Source organism: Penicillium psychrosexuale, assembly GCF_028828465.1.
Source record: "Penicillium psychrosexuale strain IBT 29551 chromosome Unknown utg000001l, whole genome shotgun sequence".
NCBI classification, from domain to species: domain Eukaryota; kingdom Fungi; phylum Ascomycota; class Eurotiomycetes; order Eurotiales; family Aspergillaceae; genus Penicillium; species Penicillium psychrosexuale.
This window is the reverse complement of record NW_026643186.1, coordinates 1,800,408-1,816,077: the sequence shown is the minus strand read 5'-3', so window position 1 is coordinate 1,816,077 and position 15,670 is coordinate 1,800,408. Positions and strand designations below refer to the sequence as shown.

General features: G+C 51.0%; 8 protein-coding genes across 8 annotated transcripts; 3 read left to right on the top strand and 5 right to left on the bottom strand.

Annotated features, from left to right (window-relative positions):
- Positions 1 to 390: 390 nt before the first annotated feature.
- Positions 391 to 1,692, top strand: N7518_000691 (NAD-dependent epimerase/dehydratase family protein; the record flags this gene model as incomplete). The annotated part of the gene is made up of 4 exons (XM_057181619.1): positions 391 to 419; positions 474 to 708; positions 786 to 1,242; positions 1,298 to 1,692. The coding sequence occupies 4 exons, from the start codon at positions 391 to 393 to the stop codon at positions 1,690 to 1,692; spliced, it is 1,116 nt and encodes a 371-aa protein (XP_057046969.1).
- Positions 1,693 to 1,920: 228 nt separating this feature from the next.
- On the bottom strand, positions 1,921 to 3,257 carry N7518_000690 (putative oxidoreductase; the record flags this gene model as incomplete). Its single annotated transcript, XM_057181618.1, has 2 exons — positions 1,921 to 3,012; positions 3,081 to 3,257. 2 exons carry the CDS (start codon positions 3,255 to 3,257, stop codon positions 1,921 to 1,923), a joined length of 1,269 nt encoding a protein of 422 aa, XP_057046968.1.
- A 180-nt stretch (positions 3,258 to 3,437) lies between these two features.
- Positions 3,438 to 4,205, top strand: N7518_000689 (putative G-patch domain protein; the record flags this gene model as incomplete). Its single annotated transcript, XM_057181617.1, has 1 exon — positions 3,438 to 4,205. The coding sequence occupies one exon, from the start codon at positions 3,438 to 3,440 to the stop codon at positions 4,203 to 4,205; it is 768 nt and encodes a 255-aa protein (XP_057046967.1).
- A 515-nt stretch (positions 4,206 to 4,720) lies between these two features.
- N7518_000688 (transcriptional regulator family TF) lies at positions 4,721 to 5,527 on the bottom strand (the record flags this gene model as incomplete). Its single annotated transcript, XM_057181616.1, has 2 exons — positions 4,721 to 5,096; positions 5,178 to 5,527. 2 exons carry the CDS (start codon positions 5,525 to 5,527, stop codon positions 4,721 to 4,723), a joined length of 726 nt encoding a protein of 241 aa, XP_057046966.1.
- A 182-nt stretch (positions 5,528 to 5,709) lies between these two features.
- Positions 5,710 to 7,136, bottom strand: N7518_000687 (Zn(II)2Cys6 transcription factor; the record flags this gene model as incomplete). Its single annotated transcript, XM_057181615.1, has 4 exons — positions 5,710 to 5,763; positions 5,930 to 6,383; positions 6,459 to 6,733; positions 6,957 to 7,136. 4 exons carry the CDS (start codon positions 7,134 to 7,136, stop codon positions 5,710 to 5,712), a joined length of 963 nt encoding a protein of 320 aa, XP_057046965.1.
- Positions 7,137 to 7,432: 296 nt separating this feature from the next.
- Positions 7,433 to 9,252, bottom strand: N7518_000686 (MFS transporter; the record flags this gene model as incomplete). Its single annotated transcript, XM_057181614.1, has 3 exons — positions 7,433 to 7,746; positions 7,808 to 8,497; positions 8,592 to 9,252. The coding sequence occupies 3 exons, from the start codon at positions 9,250 to 9,252 to the stop codon at positions 7,433 to 7,435; spliced, it is 1,665 nt and encodes a 554-aa protein (XP_057046964.1).
- Positions 9,253 to 10,209: 957 nt separating this feature from the next.
- Positions 10,210 to 12,671, bottom strand: N7518_000685 (Sec1 family protein; the record flags this gene model as incomplete). The annotated part of the gene is made up of 7 exons (XM_057181613.1): positions 10,210 to 11,344; positions 11,397 to 11,863; positions 11,914 to 12,116; positions 12,176 to 12,322; positions 12,378 to 12,465; positions 12,536 to 12,573; positions 12,638 to 12,671. 7 exons carry the CDS (start codon positions 12,669 to 12,671, stop codon positions 10,210 to 10,212), a joined length of 2,112 nt encoding a protein of 703 aa, XP_057046963.1.
- Positions 12,672 to 13,016: 345 nt separating this feature from the next.
- On the top strand, positions 13,017 to 15,436 carry N7518_000684 (ATP-dependent RNA helicase SUV3; the record flags this gene model as incomplete). The annotated part of the gene is made up of 2 exons (XM_057181612.1): positions 13,017 to 14,278; positions 14,332 to 15,436. The coding sequence occupies 2 exons, from the start codon at positions 13,017 to 13,019 to the stop codon at positions 15,434 to 15,436; spliced, it is 2,367 nt and encodes a 788-aa protein (XP_057046962.1).
- Positions 15,437 to 15,670: the final 234 nt, after the last annotated feature.

Sequence of the window (15,670 nt, the reverse complement as noted above, 5' to 3'; positions counted from 1 at the left end):
CTCTTTGCATCTTCCCACATCTTTGCCCGTCTTTGCATATCCTTGCATATCCTTGCCCGTTTCGAGACTCAGGGTTGTTTTCACCGCCACGCTCGCCATCATAACACATACTTGATGTACATAATGTTCGCGTCAACAATGATAACCTCACTTGGAAGCGAAGGGGAAATTAGAGGTGCAAACATGTAGATCAGTGGACGAAAATGTAAATAAATGTAAAACAAGATGAATATCAAACCACCAGGCCGCATCATCGCAGATCCACGTGGTGAGGGCCATCCCGCCCTTCAATTTCCCCTTAAAAAGCTGCCCCTCGTCCGCATTCTACTCCGTACTCTCCCCGTACTCTTCCCCATCTTCCTACCATCAATTATTACACGGAATTTAATCATGTCTGCTGGTTCTGTTCTTGTTGCTGGGTAAGTGGTTGAATTACCTATTTGGGATCCTATAGTGAGCTAATTCCCCGCAAGTGGCACGGGCTACATTGGCTCGTTCACCACCCTGGCCCTCCTTGAGGCTGGCTACAAGGTCGTCGTTGCCGACAACCTGTACAACTCTTCAGTCGAGGCCCTCCACCGTATTGAGCTGATCTGCGGCAAGAAGGCCGAGTTCATCAAGCTCGATGTCACCGTGGAGAACAGCTTCGACCAAGTGTTCGAAGCTCACCCCGACATTGACAGCGTTATCCACTTCGCTGCCCTGAAGGTGTGTACCCGATGAAATAAGAAAGCATAAACCGTAGACTCTTCGATCCAGTAGCTGATCCAATTGTCTTTATCCAGGCCGTTGGCGAGTCTGGCGAGAAGCCCCTGGACTACTGGCTGGTCAACGTCTACGGCACCATCAACCTCCTGCGCTCCATGGTGAAGCACAATGTTACCAACATTGTCTTCTCCAGCTCCGCCACCGTCTACGGCGATGCCACCCGCTTCCCCAACATGATCCCCATCCCTGAGGACTGCCCTCTAGGCCCTACCAACCCCTACGGCAACACCAAGTTCGCCGTCGAGACCGCCATCACCGACGCGATCAACGCCCAGCGCAACAATGCCATCAAGGCAGGTAACGAGGCTGAGGCCAAGAAGTGGAACGGTGCTCTGCTCCGCTACTTCAACCCTGCCGGTGCTCACCCCAGCGGTATTATGGGCGAGGACCCCCAGGGTGTCCCCTACAACCTGCTCCCCCTGCTTGCCCAGGTCGCTACCGGCAAGCGCGAGAAGTTGATGGTCTTTGGTGATGGTATGCAAGCCCCTTCTTCCCATTATTGAAACTCCCTGATCTAACACCATCATAGACTACGCCTCGCACGACGGTACCGCCATCCGCGATTACATTCACATTCTAGATCTCGCAGACGGCCACCTCAAGGCCCTGAAATACCTGCGTGCCAACAACCCCGGTGTGCGCGCTTGGAACTTGGGTACCGGCAAGGGCAGCACTGTCTACGAGATGATCCGCGCCTTCTCCACCGCTGTCGGAAAGGACCAGCCCTACGAGGTTGCTCCCCGTCGCGCTGGCGATGTCCTCAACCTCACTGCCAACCCCACCCGCGCCCACACCGAGCTCGGCTGGAAGGCTGAACGTACCCTCGAGCAGGCTTGCGAGGATCTCTGGCTCTGGACTAAGAACAACCCCGAGGGTTACCGCCAGGAGCCCCCTGCTGAGCTGCTCGCTCAGCTTAAGAAGTGAATTTAGTTCGGGTACTGATGTAGCACACGTGAATTGTGGTTTGTAATGATCTTGTCTTTGTTGATATAGAAGTCGTGGATCTTGTTGGTAGTATACATGAAACGAATTTCCTTTTTGTGATGAATGGTCTATAAATTTGAGCTTATTCTCTGTTCACGGAAGAATGTAGCCCTCAACTCCGTCTATATATCACACCATACCTACAAAACAGGTATACACATATCTCACTCATTTCTGAGCCTTGCGACTCCTCCTCGACCCATCAGCCTTCTTCCCCTTCTTCTCGGCCGCCTCCTTCTTCACCTTCTCAGCCTCAGCCTTCTGCTTCTCGACCTCGGCCTCCTTCTTCTCAAAAGCCCTTATAACAGCACTCTGCTTCTCCGCCTCCTCAACCATCTTCTCACTGAACCCCCAGAGCTTCTTCCCAACCTCATCATTGCGCACATCCACCCGCGCATAATCCATCTCCCGACACTCCTTAATGAACCACCCACCCACACCCCGCCCATACTGCTGCTCCATCGCCGCATACAGAATACTCTGCGCACCCTGAACAGGCGACTTAAGTAGCAGCCACCAGAGAGGCCAAGTGAGCAAGTACAACCAAAGACCCCACAACGACCCACCAGTCAACCAGCGCCGCATGCCCGGAGTCCGCGTCACCCCAGGGTCAACAACGATAACCCGCGTACACGGCGGCAGACTATCCGGCCTCTCGTAAGCATTCAAATGCCGCTGGAACGAGTGCGCGAAGATAGTCAGCGCAAGCTTGCTGAGCGCGTACACGCCCTTGGGCTGCGCGTACAGCGCCGGAGACGTCTTCGTGCGCTTCGATACCACCTTCTGCTTCCCGCGCGCCATGGAGTCCAGATTTTTCAAGTCACCGCCGATATAGCCGGAGCATGTTGCGAAGATGACGCGCACGTCGCGGTGTGCGGGCTGCGCGCGGAGGGCTGGGCTGAGGATGCTAAGGAGGTGGAAGTTTGCGAGGTAGTTTGTTTGCCATTCTAGGTCAATGCCGTCTATTGTTAGGGCTCGGGGTTTGGAGGGCTCGGCTGTTCCGCCGGCGAGGATTATGCAGTCTAGTCGACGGGGTGGGATATTGTCGATCCATTTTGTTGCGAAGAGGCGGATTGAGTGCAGGGAGGAGAGGTCGACTTGTTCGGCGTAGATGAGAGGGTTTTTTGTGCTGGTGCGGAGGTCGTCGATGTATTCGGAGAGGTAGAGGTCGGAGGGTGGTTGGCGGGTTAGGAGGATTACTTGGGCGCCGCGAGTTGCGAGCCCGCGGACTACTTCTGCGCCTATCCCGGAGGTGCCCCCCTGATGGATTTTGGTTTTTGTCAGCCCAGTTAATTGGGTAGTGATGTGGTGCTGGAGGGGTGTCTTACCGTTACCATTATCACTTTTGATCGCATCATTCGCTCGGAGCTGTTGCGGGCTCCTTCAAAATAGTATTTCAGCGCCGCAAGGGCTAGCACCCATGGTGCTATGCGGAGGATTGTCCAAGCATACGGGATGGATGAGACGCCATCCCGCAGACCCTGGGCAATGATAGGGATGGGCATATTTAATTGAGAAATGAAGATGGGAAGAGGGAGGACAGGTGTGTGTCTCCTAAGGGATTTCTCCAATGTACACGTATCTCCGCTTATCTTATTCCTTATCGCCACCCTCTAATTCCGCTCCGCCCCTCAACCCTCTTTCTTCTTTCTTTCTTTGCCTTGACAGCTCTACAAGTACCAACCATGGCCTCTGAGGACGAAGACTATTTCCTCCCACCGGAGCAGCAGCGCCCCTTCAGCTCCGGAATTCGCCGCAAACGCGTGCAGTTCGTGCGCTCGTCCAATCTAGACACCACAACAGCCCCAACTCCCTCTCTCTCCGGGACTAGCATCGCAGACACATACCTCTCTATTGTGATGGGCCAATCAGCCCCAAGTACATCAACACATACACCAACTCAGCGCGCAGAATCACCACCAATTCGTACGCAGTCCGCACCGCCAACTTCAGACATATTCCCGCCTCCATCCACAGTGGCGCCCGCGGCCCAAGAATACTGTGACGTGTGCCAGCTACCTCTCCCACCACAAGCCCCAGCAGACACAACAGACCAAAACCTTCGCCCGCACGAAGCCTCCCTCGCGCATCAAATCTGCCTCGCTCACTCCCACCCGCCATCGCATCTCGACCGCACGCGCACAGGTCTCCGATATCTCTCTACATACGGCTGGGATCCTGATAGTAGGCTTGGGCTCGGCGCGTCGGGTCGTGAGGGTATTCGTGAACCTATCAAACCTCGCGTCAAGCATGGTACGGCTGGGTTGGGGACTGGGCTTGATCAGGATGGAGATCCGCTGCCGCCTAGACCGGCGCCGCCGGTGAAGGTGCAGAAGCTTAATTCCAAGCAGGCGCGGAATAAAGCCGCGGAAGATAAGAAGAGGGCGGAAAGGCTGAGGAAGGCTTTTTATCAGAGTGATGAGGTTTTACAGTATCTTGGGGAGGGGATTTAGGTCGTGGATTTTATGGATGGATGGAGGAGAGTTAGATATCCTCATTTTGTTTGTTTTTTGTGCTTGATGATACCCCTATTGTTATTTGTTATTCTTTAAATGGGTAGCGATTAGAACCCAAAAACGCTGTCAAACTATATTCAATTACAAAAGTAAGCTTTGTCAATCAAAGCGTTACTTTGTATAAGATCAAGAAGCCCTCCGAGCCCGCTTAATTGAGCGATCAACTAGGTTTCCAAAGCCTACTAGATCACTATACAATCCGCCGCTTTTCTCGAGAAAGAAGTAAGCGAATTACGCACCGCCAATAAGAAGTAGAAGCACTAGATCCCGGAGGCAGATACCCGCCGAAGAAGGTCTCTCAGTCTCAGAAGCCTCTATATTAATTATACAGCAATAGGAAGCAATTGAGGCACCTGCCTCCAGCCCCGGTACAACTTAGGAAACGAGATACATAGAGATAGAACTAGAGATAGCCCAAAAATGACATGCGTTCCCTGGGAAACCATGCCGAATTAACCACTGCCAGTAAAATCCATTTGCCCAATCTGCCATTCATCCAATAAATCAAATCCTAGAAAATCATCATAGAGCAACGGATTATTCTCATACTGCTCTGCCTGTGTATGCAGCGAAGCGTCTGCATCCACCATGGTGTTATCTTGTACTTGACCGACACTGTTGGGTGGAATCAAGTACAGATTTTTCTTGGCAAGAATCTCCTCGAATAATGGCAGGGCTCGTTTCAGGGCTGGTATTTCTTTTCCCTGTGTGAGAACAAGCATTGTCTGGCTAATAGAGATTTGGGCCATCGAACGAACGAGATCTGTCTCGGCTGTATCGAGGGCCGATTCGATGTGTAGAGCGAGCAGTGCAATTATTGTGGTTATACTGGTAAGTCCATCGTTAGATCTCCATTTTTTTGCGCTCTGTAGATCGGAGAATGGGGAAAAGAAAATGGACGGCACATACAAAGATATGGGAAAGTCCTGGAGGGTACCACTCGCCAGAACCCTTTTGGTAATTGTGTCCAACTCCAAAATAGCAGACCGAAGCCGCTGTTTGACCCACTCGCTCCAGTCCGCATGATGGGTCTGCTGCCAACAACGTCGTATCAATCGACACAAGATGCATTCAAATCTGTAGCCCATGGCTTGCATAGCCAGATAGTACACATCGGTTCCAATGTTCTCATTCATATGCATCTTGACAGGGAGAGATTTGCGCCATGAATCAAGCGAGTGAAACATCTGGCGGGGATCTTGCTGTGGCTTGGTTGTCACGTTGGACAAACACTGTCCGACTAAATAAGAGTCAGCCATGCTTGTGGTTTCAGTTATGGGTTGATGATAAGAAGGATAGAGCGTAACAACAAAGAATCGAATCAAACCAGCACGTACATATTCGAGACAACTCGCATTGAACAACAGGCAAGGCCCTTTGTTGAGGCGTGACTGGTGATAGCAAGTCGGATGATACTTCCGAGCTAACCTCCACTTCCCAGTCATCTTCCGTCCTCAGTCTGATCGTGGAGGTATTTGCGAGTAGTCGCGAGCGTCTAGTATTGACAGAGACATGAAAAATGTCTAAAGTCTACGTAGCTACAGTAAACATAATGCAGGAAGAACAGAACATAGTGACGAGAAGAAGGACGTACGTAGAGAGCCCACCAGATCCTTCTATACAACTTGAAGACTGTACCAGGTTTGTCTTCTCGAGCACACCTGTGGAAAAATCCGTAGGCAGTTAATACCCGCAATACTCATTCCAGGTGCCATAGTCCAGGAGTAGGAAACGTACACGTTGCGTATGTCAAGCTTAGTGGCAAGACGGATTGCGTTGTGGAACCAGTAGCCAAAGTCTCGGTCGGTAGGGTGGTCGAGAATCACCATGCACAAGATGATGGATCCCTGCAGCATCAACAATGGGTCATCTTCAGCGGAAAAGTCGTGAAGCAGCTTGGCCTTGGAAAAAAACAACTCTTGCGCGGCCGAGCGGCTAGCAAAGCCGCAGGCGGATAGCACGTCTGCTGGCGCATGGACACTGGCCGGTGCCAATATGACGTATAGCAAGAACAATGAGCAGTGGCCAGATTGATAGCCGCGGATAAAATCAACTCTATTGATCACCGGAGCAAAGGGGTAGACATGGTCAAAGTATGTCTTAACGAGGGAATCTCTGTTATGTTTTGTCAGTGAGTAGAGGCAAATGCGAAACCCCGAATAAGATAGAGGATTATAAGATTGGTCTCACAGGTAGCGCGAAGGAGGTAGATCAAATACCCCCTTCTTGGCAAGAAATTCGTTGTCAATGTCGTCCAATTGAGGTTGCTTGGCCCATCGACAATTCCGAGTACTAAAACTGTATTCCGGGCTTGGGCGATAGGGAGTGCTGGAAATGGGGTGGTGTCGACTAGATTGTGTAGTCTTCTCCCCGGCATCGTTTAAGATATTGAGATAAAACAGATCTAGCTCAGCCTGACGTGGGCTTTGGCCATCCAGAGGATCGGAAGTCGAAGGCTGGGCCGACTGTTCGAGTGATTAGATTGATTAGATCGATTAGATCGATTGAGATTTTGAATTGGAACACTGTCAATCATCTAAAACATACTCGTACATGATCAGGGATCGGTGAAACATGGTTTAATTTCCTTGGAGCCCATCCAAGTCAGCACGCGCCTAAAAGAACTACTAGGATGAACCATGAGCCATCCTGTCATTAATCAACTCACCTAGCCCGACCCTTACGGACCGGTAGTACACAGTCCTTGACACACTGCCTGCTGGTACAACAGCTGCAGGGGAGGCCAATCTCGGCGGCATCGCATTTGGTCTTGCGTGCACGGCAGGGCACACATGCCTTATTGGCTTTGAGGGCACGCTTTCCGGCTTGTCCGGACACGCCGGTTGGCTTGGCCCCAGAAGGATTCATCCGGGAGAAGTGTGTTTGTTGCAGCCTTGGAATTGCGCGGACGGGGTAAGCTTTGTTTTAAGTCTTTCGAGGCTCGGTGATTCAAGTTCCGGTCCGATCGGGGACTCACATAATCCTTGAATTCAGCCATGGAGGCCCCCCATTTATATTCCCAGGTTCCCGGCCGCTTCGTACATGTACGGAGTTTCGATGCTACATTATAGATATATTGGAAATAATCCTCCTGTAAAATTAAATTTATGTTGCCATCCAAGCTGATTTGGGGGCGTAGCGGATCCCCCGCTATTTAATGTGATCTAAACAGTCTCTTCAACCTTACTCTCTGGCCCATTTGGCTCACCTACAATCATGGCGCCTTGCCGACGGCTCATCGTCTCCAGCACCTTTGCTGCTTCGAGGGAATACTTGCACTTGCTGCGTATCTGCGAGCCGTACTTGTAGAAAAGAAACGGGAAAGGCACGCACGCAAGAACTAGGAATGCAGGAATGGAGCTCGCCCATTGATTTCCGAGCTTCTCGTACATTTGAGTGGTAAACAACGGAAACGCAGTGCCGAACAAGGACCGAACCACTGAGTTGGCCGCCATAACAGAAGCAGCATAGACGGTATCTGTACACAGGTGAGCATGTGCATTGTTGCATAAGGTTACAGAGCAACAATCAAAACTTACAAGAGTCGATCAGGTAACTCATCAGCGAAATGAAGACCATGACGAGTCCACACGAGAAGAACACGGCACCGATAATGGGTACAATCCAGTGCACCGATGGATACGTCGTCCAGGCAAACATGAACAATCCAATCGGAACCACGAAAGAGCCTACCATAGCCGTACTCAGTCTGGCTTCTGGCTCTACTGTGCCTCCTCCTGCCTCGATCTCCTTGCAAAGACGCACATAGCGTTTGTTGTCTACACCGGCCGCCAGCGTGGCAAGACAGACGCCAATGGCGACGCCGATAAACGGAAGTCCGGCGATGCCCTGGCTCCAGCCTCGAGTATATTGGAAGACGATAGGAAACCCGGCAAAGAACATGTAAAGTGTGCCATAGATGATAGCGACGTACAGCGACGTCAGCAAGACAATGGGCTCGCGGAATAACAAGATCCAGGGGCGCGTGAGAGAGATCAATAGCTCCTGCGAGAAGGTCTTGGGCGGCTTTCCCGCATTGATCCTAGACACATATACTCGTCCTGTCACTCGGGAGAGGGCTTCGGCTCGACGTCGCAGAATTAACGGTGCGTATGTTTCGGGGGTGATCAGCATCGTGATAATCGAGACCACGCCTGCCATTATAGCGATTAAACCGAGAGGCCAGCGCCAACCCTGTTTCTCAGCAAGAAAACCACCGGCAAGGGGCCCTAAAATGAGAAACAATTTAGTAAGTTTCAAGTGTATCAGGGCAGAAATGGCAGGAAATGGCAACATGTAAGAAGGGCATCTTCCACCACTTACCAAGCGCAGGTCCCAGAAAAGGAGCTGTGACAAAAAATCCCGTTGCGACTCCGCGCTGTGTCTTGCTAAACATGTCGGCAATGACACCACCGGTATTGGTCATCGACGACGAACCAAATGCGCTAGCAAAGAAGCGAAGAACCAGCAAGGCCGCGATATTGGGCGAGCAGGCCGCCGCCACGCTGAACGCCGTGTACGCCATGAACGAAATCACATAGATGGACTTGCGGCCATACATCTCCGAAAGAGGCGCCCATATCAGCGGTCCTACGGCGAACCCTAACACGAAGAGCGACAAGCCCAACGTGGCCACCTCCTCCGACACGTTAAATTGCTGCTCGATGCCCCCGATGCCGCTCACATACACCGAGCTGGAAAAGGTCACCACAAACGTGGATAGAGACTGGAGAATGGAGATGGCCCATTTTCGCCTATTGGAAAAATTCATGGCGTCTTGGTGGTCATTGTGCAGGTAATCGACAATGTATGGGTCATCTTCTGTACCTTTGCCAGTGTAATTCTGGTTGCAGACATTGTCGTTGAGACGTGCGTGGAAGAAAAGATATTGGATCCAGGACATGCGTCGAGAGGATGCCTGTGAATTCTTGACTTGCTGAGGGATCTCATTGTTGGAGACAGTGGCCTCGGGAACGACAGCCATGTTGGGAACGACAGGAAGAACAGGGAAGCAATTGTTAAGATTCAAGATATAGATGGAGCAAAACCAACTAGTTTCCATGCTTGAACTGTCTTTACTAAGTAAGTATACAAATCGTGCGCGCAGTTATTGGTTATATAGTTCATCTCGGACATTCGCAATCGGAGTTTCAGCATGGCGATATTGCCGAGAACAAAAGCCCGCGGCATTATCTGCGGAAATATATTTTCTTGACACACGACAAAGTTGGGCGATATCGCCGAAGTGTATGCATCGGCCCAGATCAGGATATTTTCTAAGCTAGCTAGTGATCTGTAATCCACAGGCTTCCATATGCTTGTGGACGTGGTGTGCCTTTTGATAGATTTCGGCCCCAGCTGTTGACATGATATATGTGACTACCGCTGGAATCATCGATTGTTCGAGGACGACAGTTGCTCTTTCTCTATAGAAGTCTCTTTAGAAGGAGGAATATCCCGGAAATTTATTGTCTAGAGCCGGAGTTGATCTAGGCTATTAAAAGTGATGTTATCAAGAACTAAATTGATTCGCCCTAGTCGTTTCTGGCCTCAGGTCAATTTTTGGCGTCAATCCCACAGGTCCTGATATTCTAGTTGTAATGTTGTGGTTTTATGTGGATATCAGTTTTGAATGAGATGCAATGTTTGTTTCTGTCTAAGGCTTGACTTGAATAATTACCGTGTACTAGGTAGTGCAACTTGAAACTGTGTCCAGATTCTACCTAGCATAAATTGGAGTGTAGTGAAAACATTCCCATGTTAAGTCTTATAGGACTCATCTTAGGAGAGAAATAAAAAACCGCTGAGAATAGCGCCGTGAATGCTCGGGACCAGACCTGACCAACAGAAAGACAAGGAAAAGAATGGTATCACAAAAGCGCTGAATGCAGCAGGACACAAGAAACAGGGTGGAATCAAGAGGAATGGAGAATGGAGAAGGCTACTTGAAGAAACGGTATTTTTTCTCCTTCTTCTCCTTTTTCTCTTTCTCCTTCTTGTCCTTATCTTTCTTGTCAGGCTTCCCGCTGCCAGATGAGGCAGGGCTGCTTCTGCTTCCGTTTAGAGACATACCAGCCATCAGCGCCTCTGGCGGAGCTGGGGGGTTGAGGTGTGCCGTTGACACAGGCTTCTTCTGTGGCGGCGGATTGGGGGCTGGGGGAGCCTCGCGCTCGAAGAGATGGGCCGGGGCAGTAGGTTTGGGGCGCTCGGATGGGAGGTCGAGACGACGCCGGTCAACACCAAGGTCGCCTACCTGGCGGAGGAAGAGACCTGGGGTCAGCATGTGCGTCGTGGCAAGGTAGACGTCCCGGTTGTATGCCGCTGAGACTTCATAACAAGCTCGTGACTCGCCGTAGGTAGCACCACCGGCCATGAAGACGATTATGCGTTGTCGAGGCTGGTCGACGGATCTTGTGCGCGCCCAGGTGGGTTTTGCGCTGCGCAAAGAGGCCTGCTGTGACTGTATTTCCTGGGCAGCTATGGCGCCGTCAGTCTCGGTGTGCGGACGTGTGAAGGGGAAGGTAGTCGCGTCCAGATTGCCCTGAATCTGATCTTCAAGCATCTGCTTGATAGCTAACTCATACCGGCTCAGGCTGAGCTCCTCTGATTCGGGTGGTGGGTTTCGTCGGGTGAAAAGAGGCTGCACTGGTGGCTTTTCATCCTTGAGAGGCTTCTCGATACGAACCCCAAGGAGTTCGAGGTTGGCAATCACCCCGCCGTCTTTTGGTGGGAGTCCAGCATGCGCCATGAGTTTGCGAATGTCACCACCTAACAATCCGCCGCGATACATGATGTACAAAAGTATGAGTCGAAGCCGATCTGGTTGTACGACTGAGTCGTCATCGAGGAGCTGCACGAGTTGCCCTGCTAGGTTCTTTGCCTTTTTGTAGTTCTCATCCAGGCCCGTGGCGAATGACTGCTCGGTGGAGCTCACTTCCAAGAGTTTGCGGGACTGGAAGTAGTTCATACACTCTTGTGCCATGTTGAGGTGCAGCGTGTAGGCACTTTTACCCTCTTGGAACTCTGTCAGTCCGCCCAACATATCCTTGATGGTGTTTACATTAGACTTGTCGTTACTAAAATCTCAAGTTAGTGGTCCGTGTATAGGGATGGCCCGTTGAAACTCACTCATCTGCAAACTGAGGGTGCGCTGCTCGGAATTTGGCAAAGTCCTCGCCCAGTTTCCCAAGCACATCCTTCATATGCATATGGCGGTAGGTCACCCAGACTCGATCATGCTCGCCAATTTCCATCTCCTTGACCTCCTCATTTTGGTTTCCCTGGTTCAAAACCGTTTTGTAGGTAACCTTGTCTCCATCCGTGACAGGAAGAAGATCATGGACCATAGCCTGGTATGTAAACTCGTGAATGAGGGGTGCGAACAAGTCCATGGAACGGTCTACTACGAGCAGTACGCCTCGGGGGCGGTTTGTTTGAGGCGGAAAGTCACGCTGATGCTGCGCGAACTGATCCAATTCGTTCTGAATGAAACGCGCCAAGTGAGAACACATAACTCCAGCCTCGTGAGTCGGAGATCGGGGCCGATAGTACCGAATTATAGGGTATTCACCTAAAGAAGCGCAAAGAGATACCACCTCGATTCAACGTCAGCAAGCCCAATTGGCATACATGGATAGCATCTTACCTTTTGAGCCAATTCTTCCAAATGACCCCGAATCAAATTGTTGCAACTCGGGTGGAAGAGCACTGGGAAGCTCCACGGATCACGGAATGTGATCAAATGCGATTCTCTGGGGTAGAAATTGATGTTCATAGTGTAGAAGTCCGCAATGCGCTCGCGCGCTATTTGGGACCGGTCAATCCGAGCTCGCTGCTGCGGATCGAGGGCTATAGGCTGTGTGAGCGGAATGACGTCGCAAAGGCCTCGGGTTCACCAGCCCACTAACATGAAGTCCACACCAAGAATGCCTTTCTGTATCGGCCCACCTCGAAGTCTGCCATCAGACAGTCGACCACGTACGATTCCGGGGACAATATGTACAACGCGTCCATATCGGGATTGGACGGTCGTCGATGTTCGAGCTGCTCGACGTCTGCGGTGTGGCATTAGTGACATCGTTTGGGTCGCAAAGCACAAGACGAGCTCACTGGAGACATTGAGATTGAGGATTTCCTCCTCCTTCACAGCACTGTAGACCAATTTCTTGCTGGTCTCATCTACCACCAAGACTTTCCACTATTAGGGGGAGAATGCCGTCAATATCCGCGGTAGAGGGGTTGATCGGGGGGAGGGGGAATGAGCTTACCTCATCGCCACCGGAATTGCGGATTGTGTTCAGTATAACTATTCCAGACAGTTCAAGGTCAGCCAAGGTTTTTTGCAAGAGGTAGTAGAAGTAGTCACCCACAGTCGCGTTGAATGTTAATTATCGAGGAGCCCATGCTGGCGGGCAGCCCTGGGGCTTCAGAGTGAGGATTAGGACAAAAAAGAAAGAAAAAGAGAAAAAAGATAGGCAAATAGTAAAGGAGATTGATGAGATGTTCAGTTAAAGGGGAAGAGAGGAGTGTCAGGTGGCCGTCTGAGGTATATGAAGGGAAGATGGTTTTCCCCACCATTGGAGCTTTAAAGTGGATCGGCTCGATAAGGGAACTTTTTGGTTTCTCCTATGCAGGTTCTTGTTCTTTATCCTCTCTACCCTTCTCTTTGTTCGCTTCGGTTCAACTGTTCGGCCTTCTTTGTTCCCAAATTGTTCCTCTCTACGGGATTGGAGTCCCCGTCGTCCAGGAATGCAGCCATGGACTAGCGGTAGTCGTTCCCTCTATGCTTTGCGGCCCTTGACTCGTTTTGCTGTACGGCCCTTCACCACAACCTCGATTCTGCAGCGCTCGAAAAAGGCCAAAACATCACCGGACAGGAAAGCGGACACAAAAAAGGGCAAAACACTTGTGGGGAGTCCCGCCGGGAGATCCATCCGACAGGATATTGCGGCCGCACGAGATTTCAACGAACTCGTGGAAGCAACCCTACGCGATGTATACAGCAAGTTGAACAAATCAGGCGAATCGCTAGAAGGATGGACCCAATTTGAGCGCCAAATCAAAAATGCCTGCAAATCAGATGATAAGAAAGCCTCTGCACAATGGGGACCCCTTCGGCATATCAAGGTAGCGCTGCAAAAGGCCTACCTGGCCTCCGGGCTTCAGGGTCTGCGGGAGGAGGTGGAATACATGCAGTATTCTGAAAACATCACTGCCAGGTTTTCGGCACCCATCCTGGAAGCACAGCAAGAAGTGGCCGACCTTCGGTGGCCAGCCGAGTGGTATCCGCGCGCACGATCGATGCAGCGAACAATCCATCTCCATGTCGGGCCGACGAATTCCGGAAAGACCTACCATGCGCTGCAACGGCTGGCGAAAAGCAAGAACGGGTTTTACGCAGGTCCGCTGAGATTGCTCGCACAAGAAGTATATCATCGATTCAAGGCAGATGGGGTTCCATGCAGTTTAGTCACTGGTGACGACGTCAAATTTCCCGAGGATGATCAAGTACCACGTATTACTAGTAATACTGTGGAAATGGTCAGCCTGGGGCAGGAATACGATGTTGGCGTGATCGATGAAATCCAAATGATTGCGAACTCATCAAGAGGATGGGCATGGACTCGAGCCTTCCTTGGTGCTCAGGCCACCGAACTGCACCTGTGCGGCGAAACCCGCGCTATACCATTGATTCGGGAGCTATGTGCACTCACGGGAGATACTTTGGAGGTCCACCGCTACGAACGTCTGAACGCCCTGGAAGTGATGCCACATAGTCTTAAGGGTAATCTCAATAGCCTTGAAAAAGGCGACTGTGTAGTCGTATTCTCTCGGAAAGGTATACACGCTATGAAGGCAGACATCGAAAAGACCACCGGAAGACGCGCAGCCATCGTTTATGGTGGTCTGCCGGCGGAGATTCGGACCCAACAGGCCAATCTGTTCAACGACCCAGACAATGACTATGACTTCCTCGTAGCAAGTGACGCGATTGGCATGGGTCTTAATCTGTAAGTTCTGTGCTCCCTGGTTATATTTACGCTACCATACTAACCCACGATAGGAGCTGCAAGCGTGTTATCTTTGACACTCTCGTCAAGCGTGTCCCGACTGGACTTCAACGGCTTACTGTTCCTGAGATCAAACAAATTGGCGGGCGTGCTGGTCGATATCGTCCAGCCAATGCCACGGAAAGCACAAGTGAGGAGCCTAACGTGGGCCTGATCTCCTGTCTCGAAGAGGTTGACCTTCCATATATCCAACAGGCTTTGAAGTTGGAGCCCCCACCGCTGAGTGCGGCGGGCATCTTCCCTCCAGAATCTGTTTTCCGGAAATTCGCCGCCTATTTCCCACCAGGTGTACCTTTCGAATATCTGATCAAGCGGGTCCTGGACATTGCCAAGGTCAACCCTTTGTTCTTCTTGTGTGACCCTAGCAGTCAGTTGGAGAACGCCGAGATTATCGACACTGTCAAAGGACTGCCGTTTGAGGACCAGTTAAAGTTCATGGTTTCTCCAATGGACCGTAAAAGTTCAGGCTCGCGTGATGTTACTGGTGCTATGGCGGACTGCGTAGCCGAACACCATGAAGGACGACTTCTAGATATCGCCCATCTCAACCTGGAAGTTATCGAGCAGCCCGTTTCTGGCAGCAACGACTATTTGCATGATCTAGAAAGCCTTCATAGGGCAGTTATCTTGTACCTGTGGCTCAGTTTCCGATTCGGTGGTGTCTTCACTGACCGAACTCTGGCAAGTCATGTCAAGGAACTTGTTGAAGAGCGCATGGTTCGGGCATTGACCGAGTTCTCTGCCAACAAGAGGCTGCGGAAGGGTGCTTCTCTGAAGCGCCAGATTGCGCTGCAGAAACAGTTGTTGGAGCAGGAACGTATGGGAGTTGCTGGAGACTGGATGAAGCCCTCTGGTGAGGGAGAGCAGATTGAAATCAATCTGCCCGAAGAAGGTGCTTCAGAGGCTGCGGAGGCTGCGGAGGCTGCGGAGGGTGAATCCTCTGACGCCGAACTCTCATTATTTGAATCGTCACCGGAGGCAGAGGGCGAGGAAGAGGGCAAGGAAGAGGGCAAGGAAGAGAGCTCATCACCCGACTTTGACGACTCGGAGCCTGAACTAACAGAGTCATACTATGACACAGAAGTCCCCAAAGAGTGATGAATATGTACAACAAGAAATATGTATATTAGATGTATAAAACCGATCTCATACCTAATACCTATCAATTATTTCTTTTTGCTCAATTGTACGTATTTTTCAGCTTGCATTCACATATTGATTGAACATGTTGGAAGACTCCCAATAATTACTATTACATCTGCATAAATGGATGATGAAGCCTTGCCAAGAGACAGGGCTACCTCGGGTGAACCTAGCACCTAGCGCTCAGCT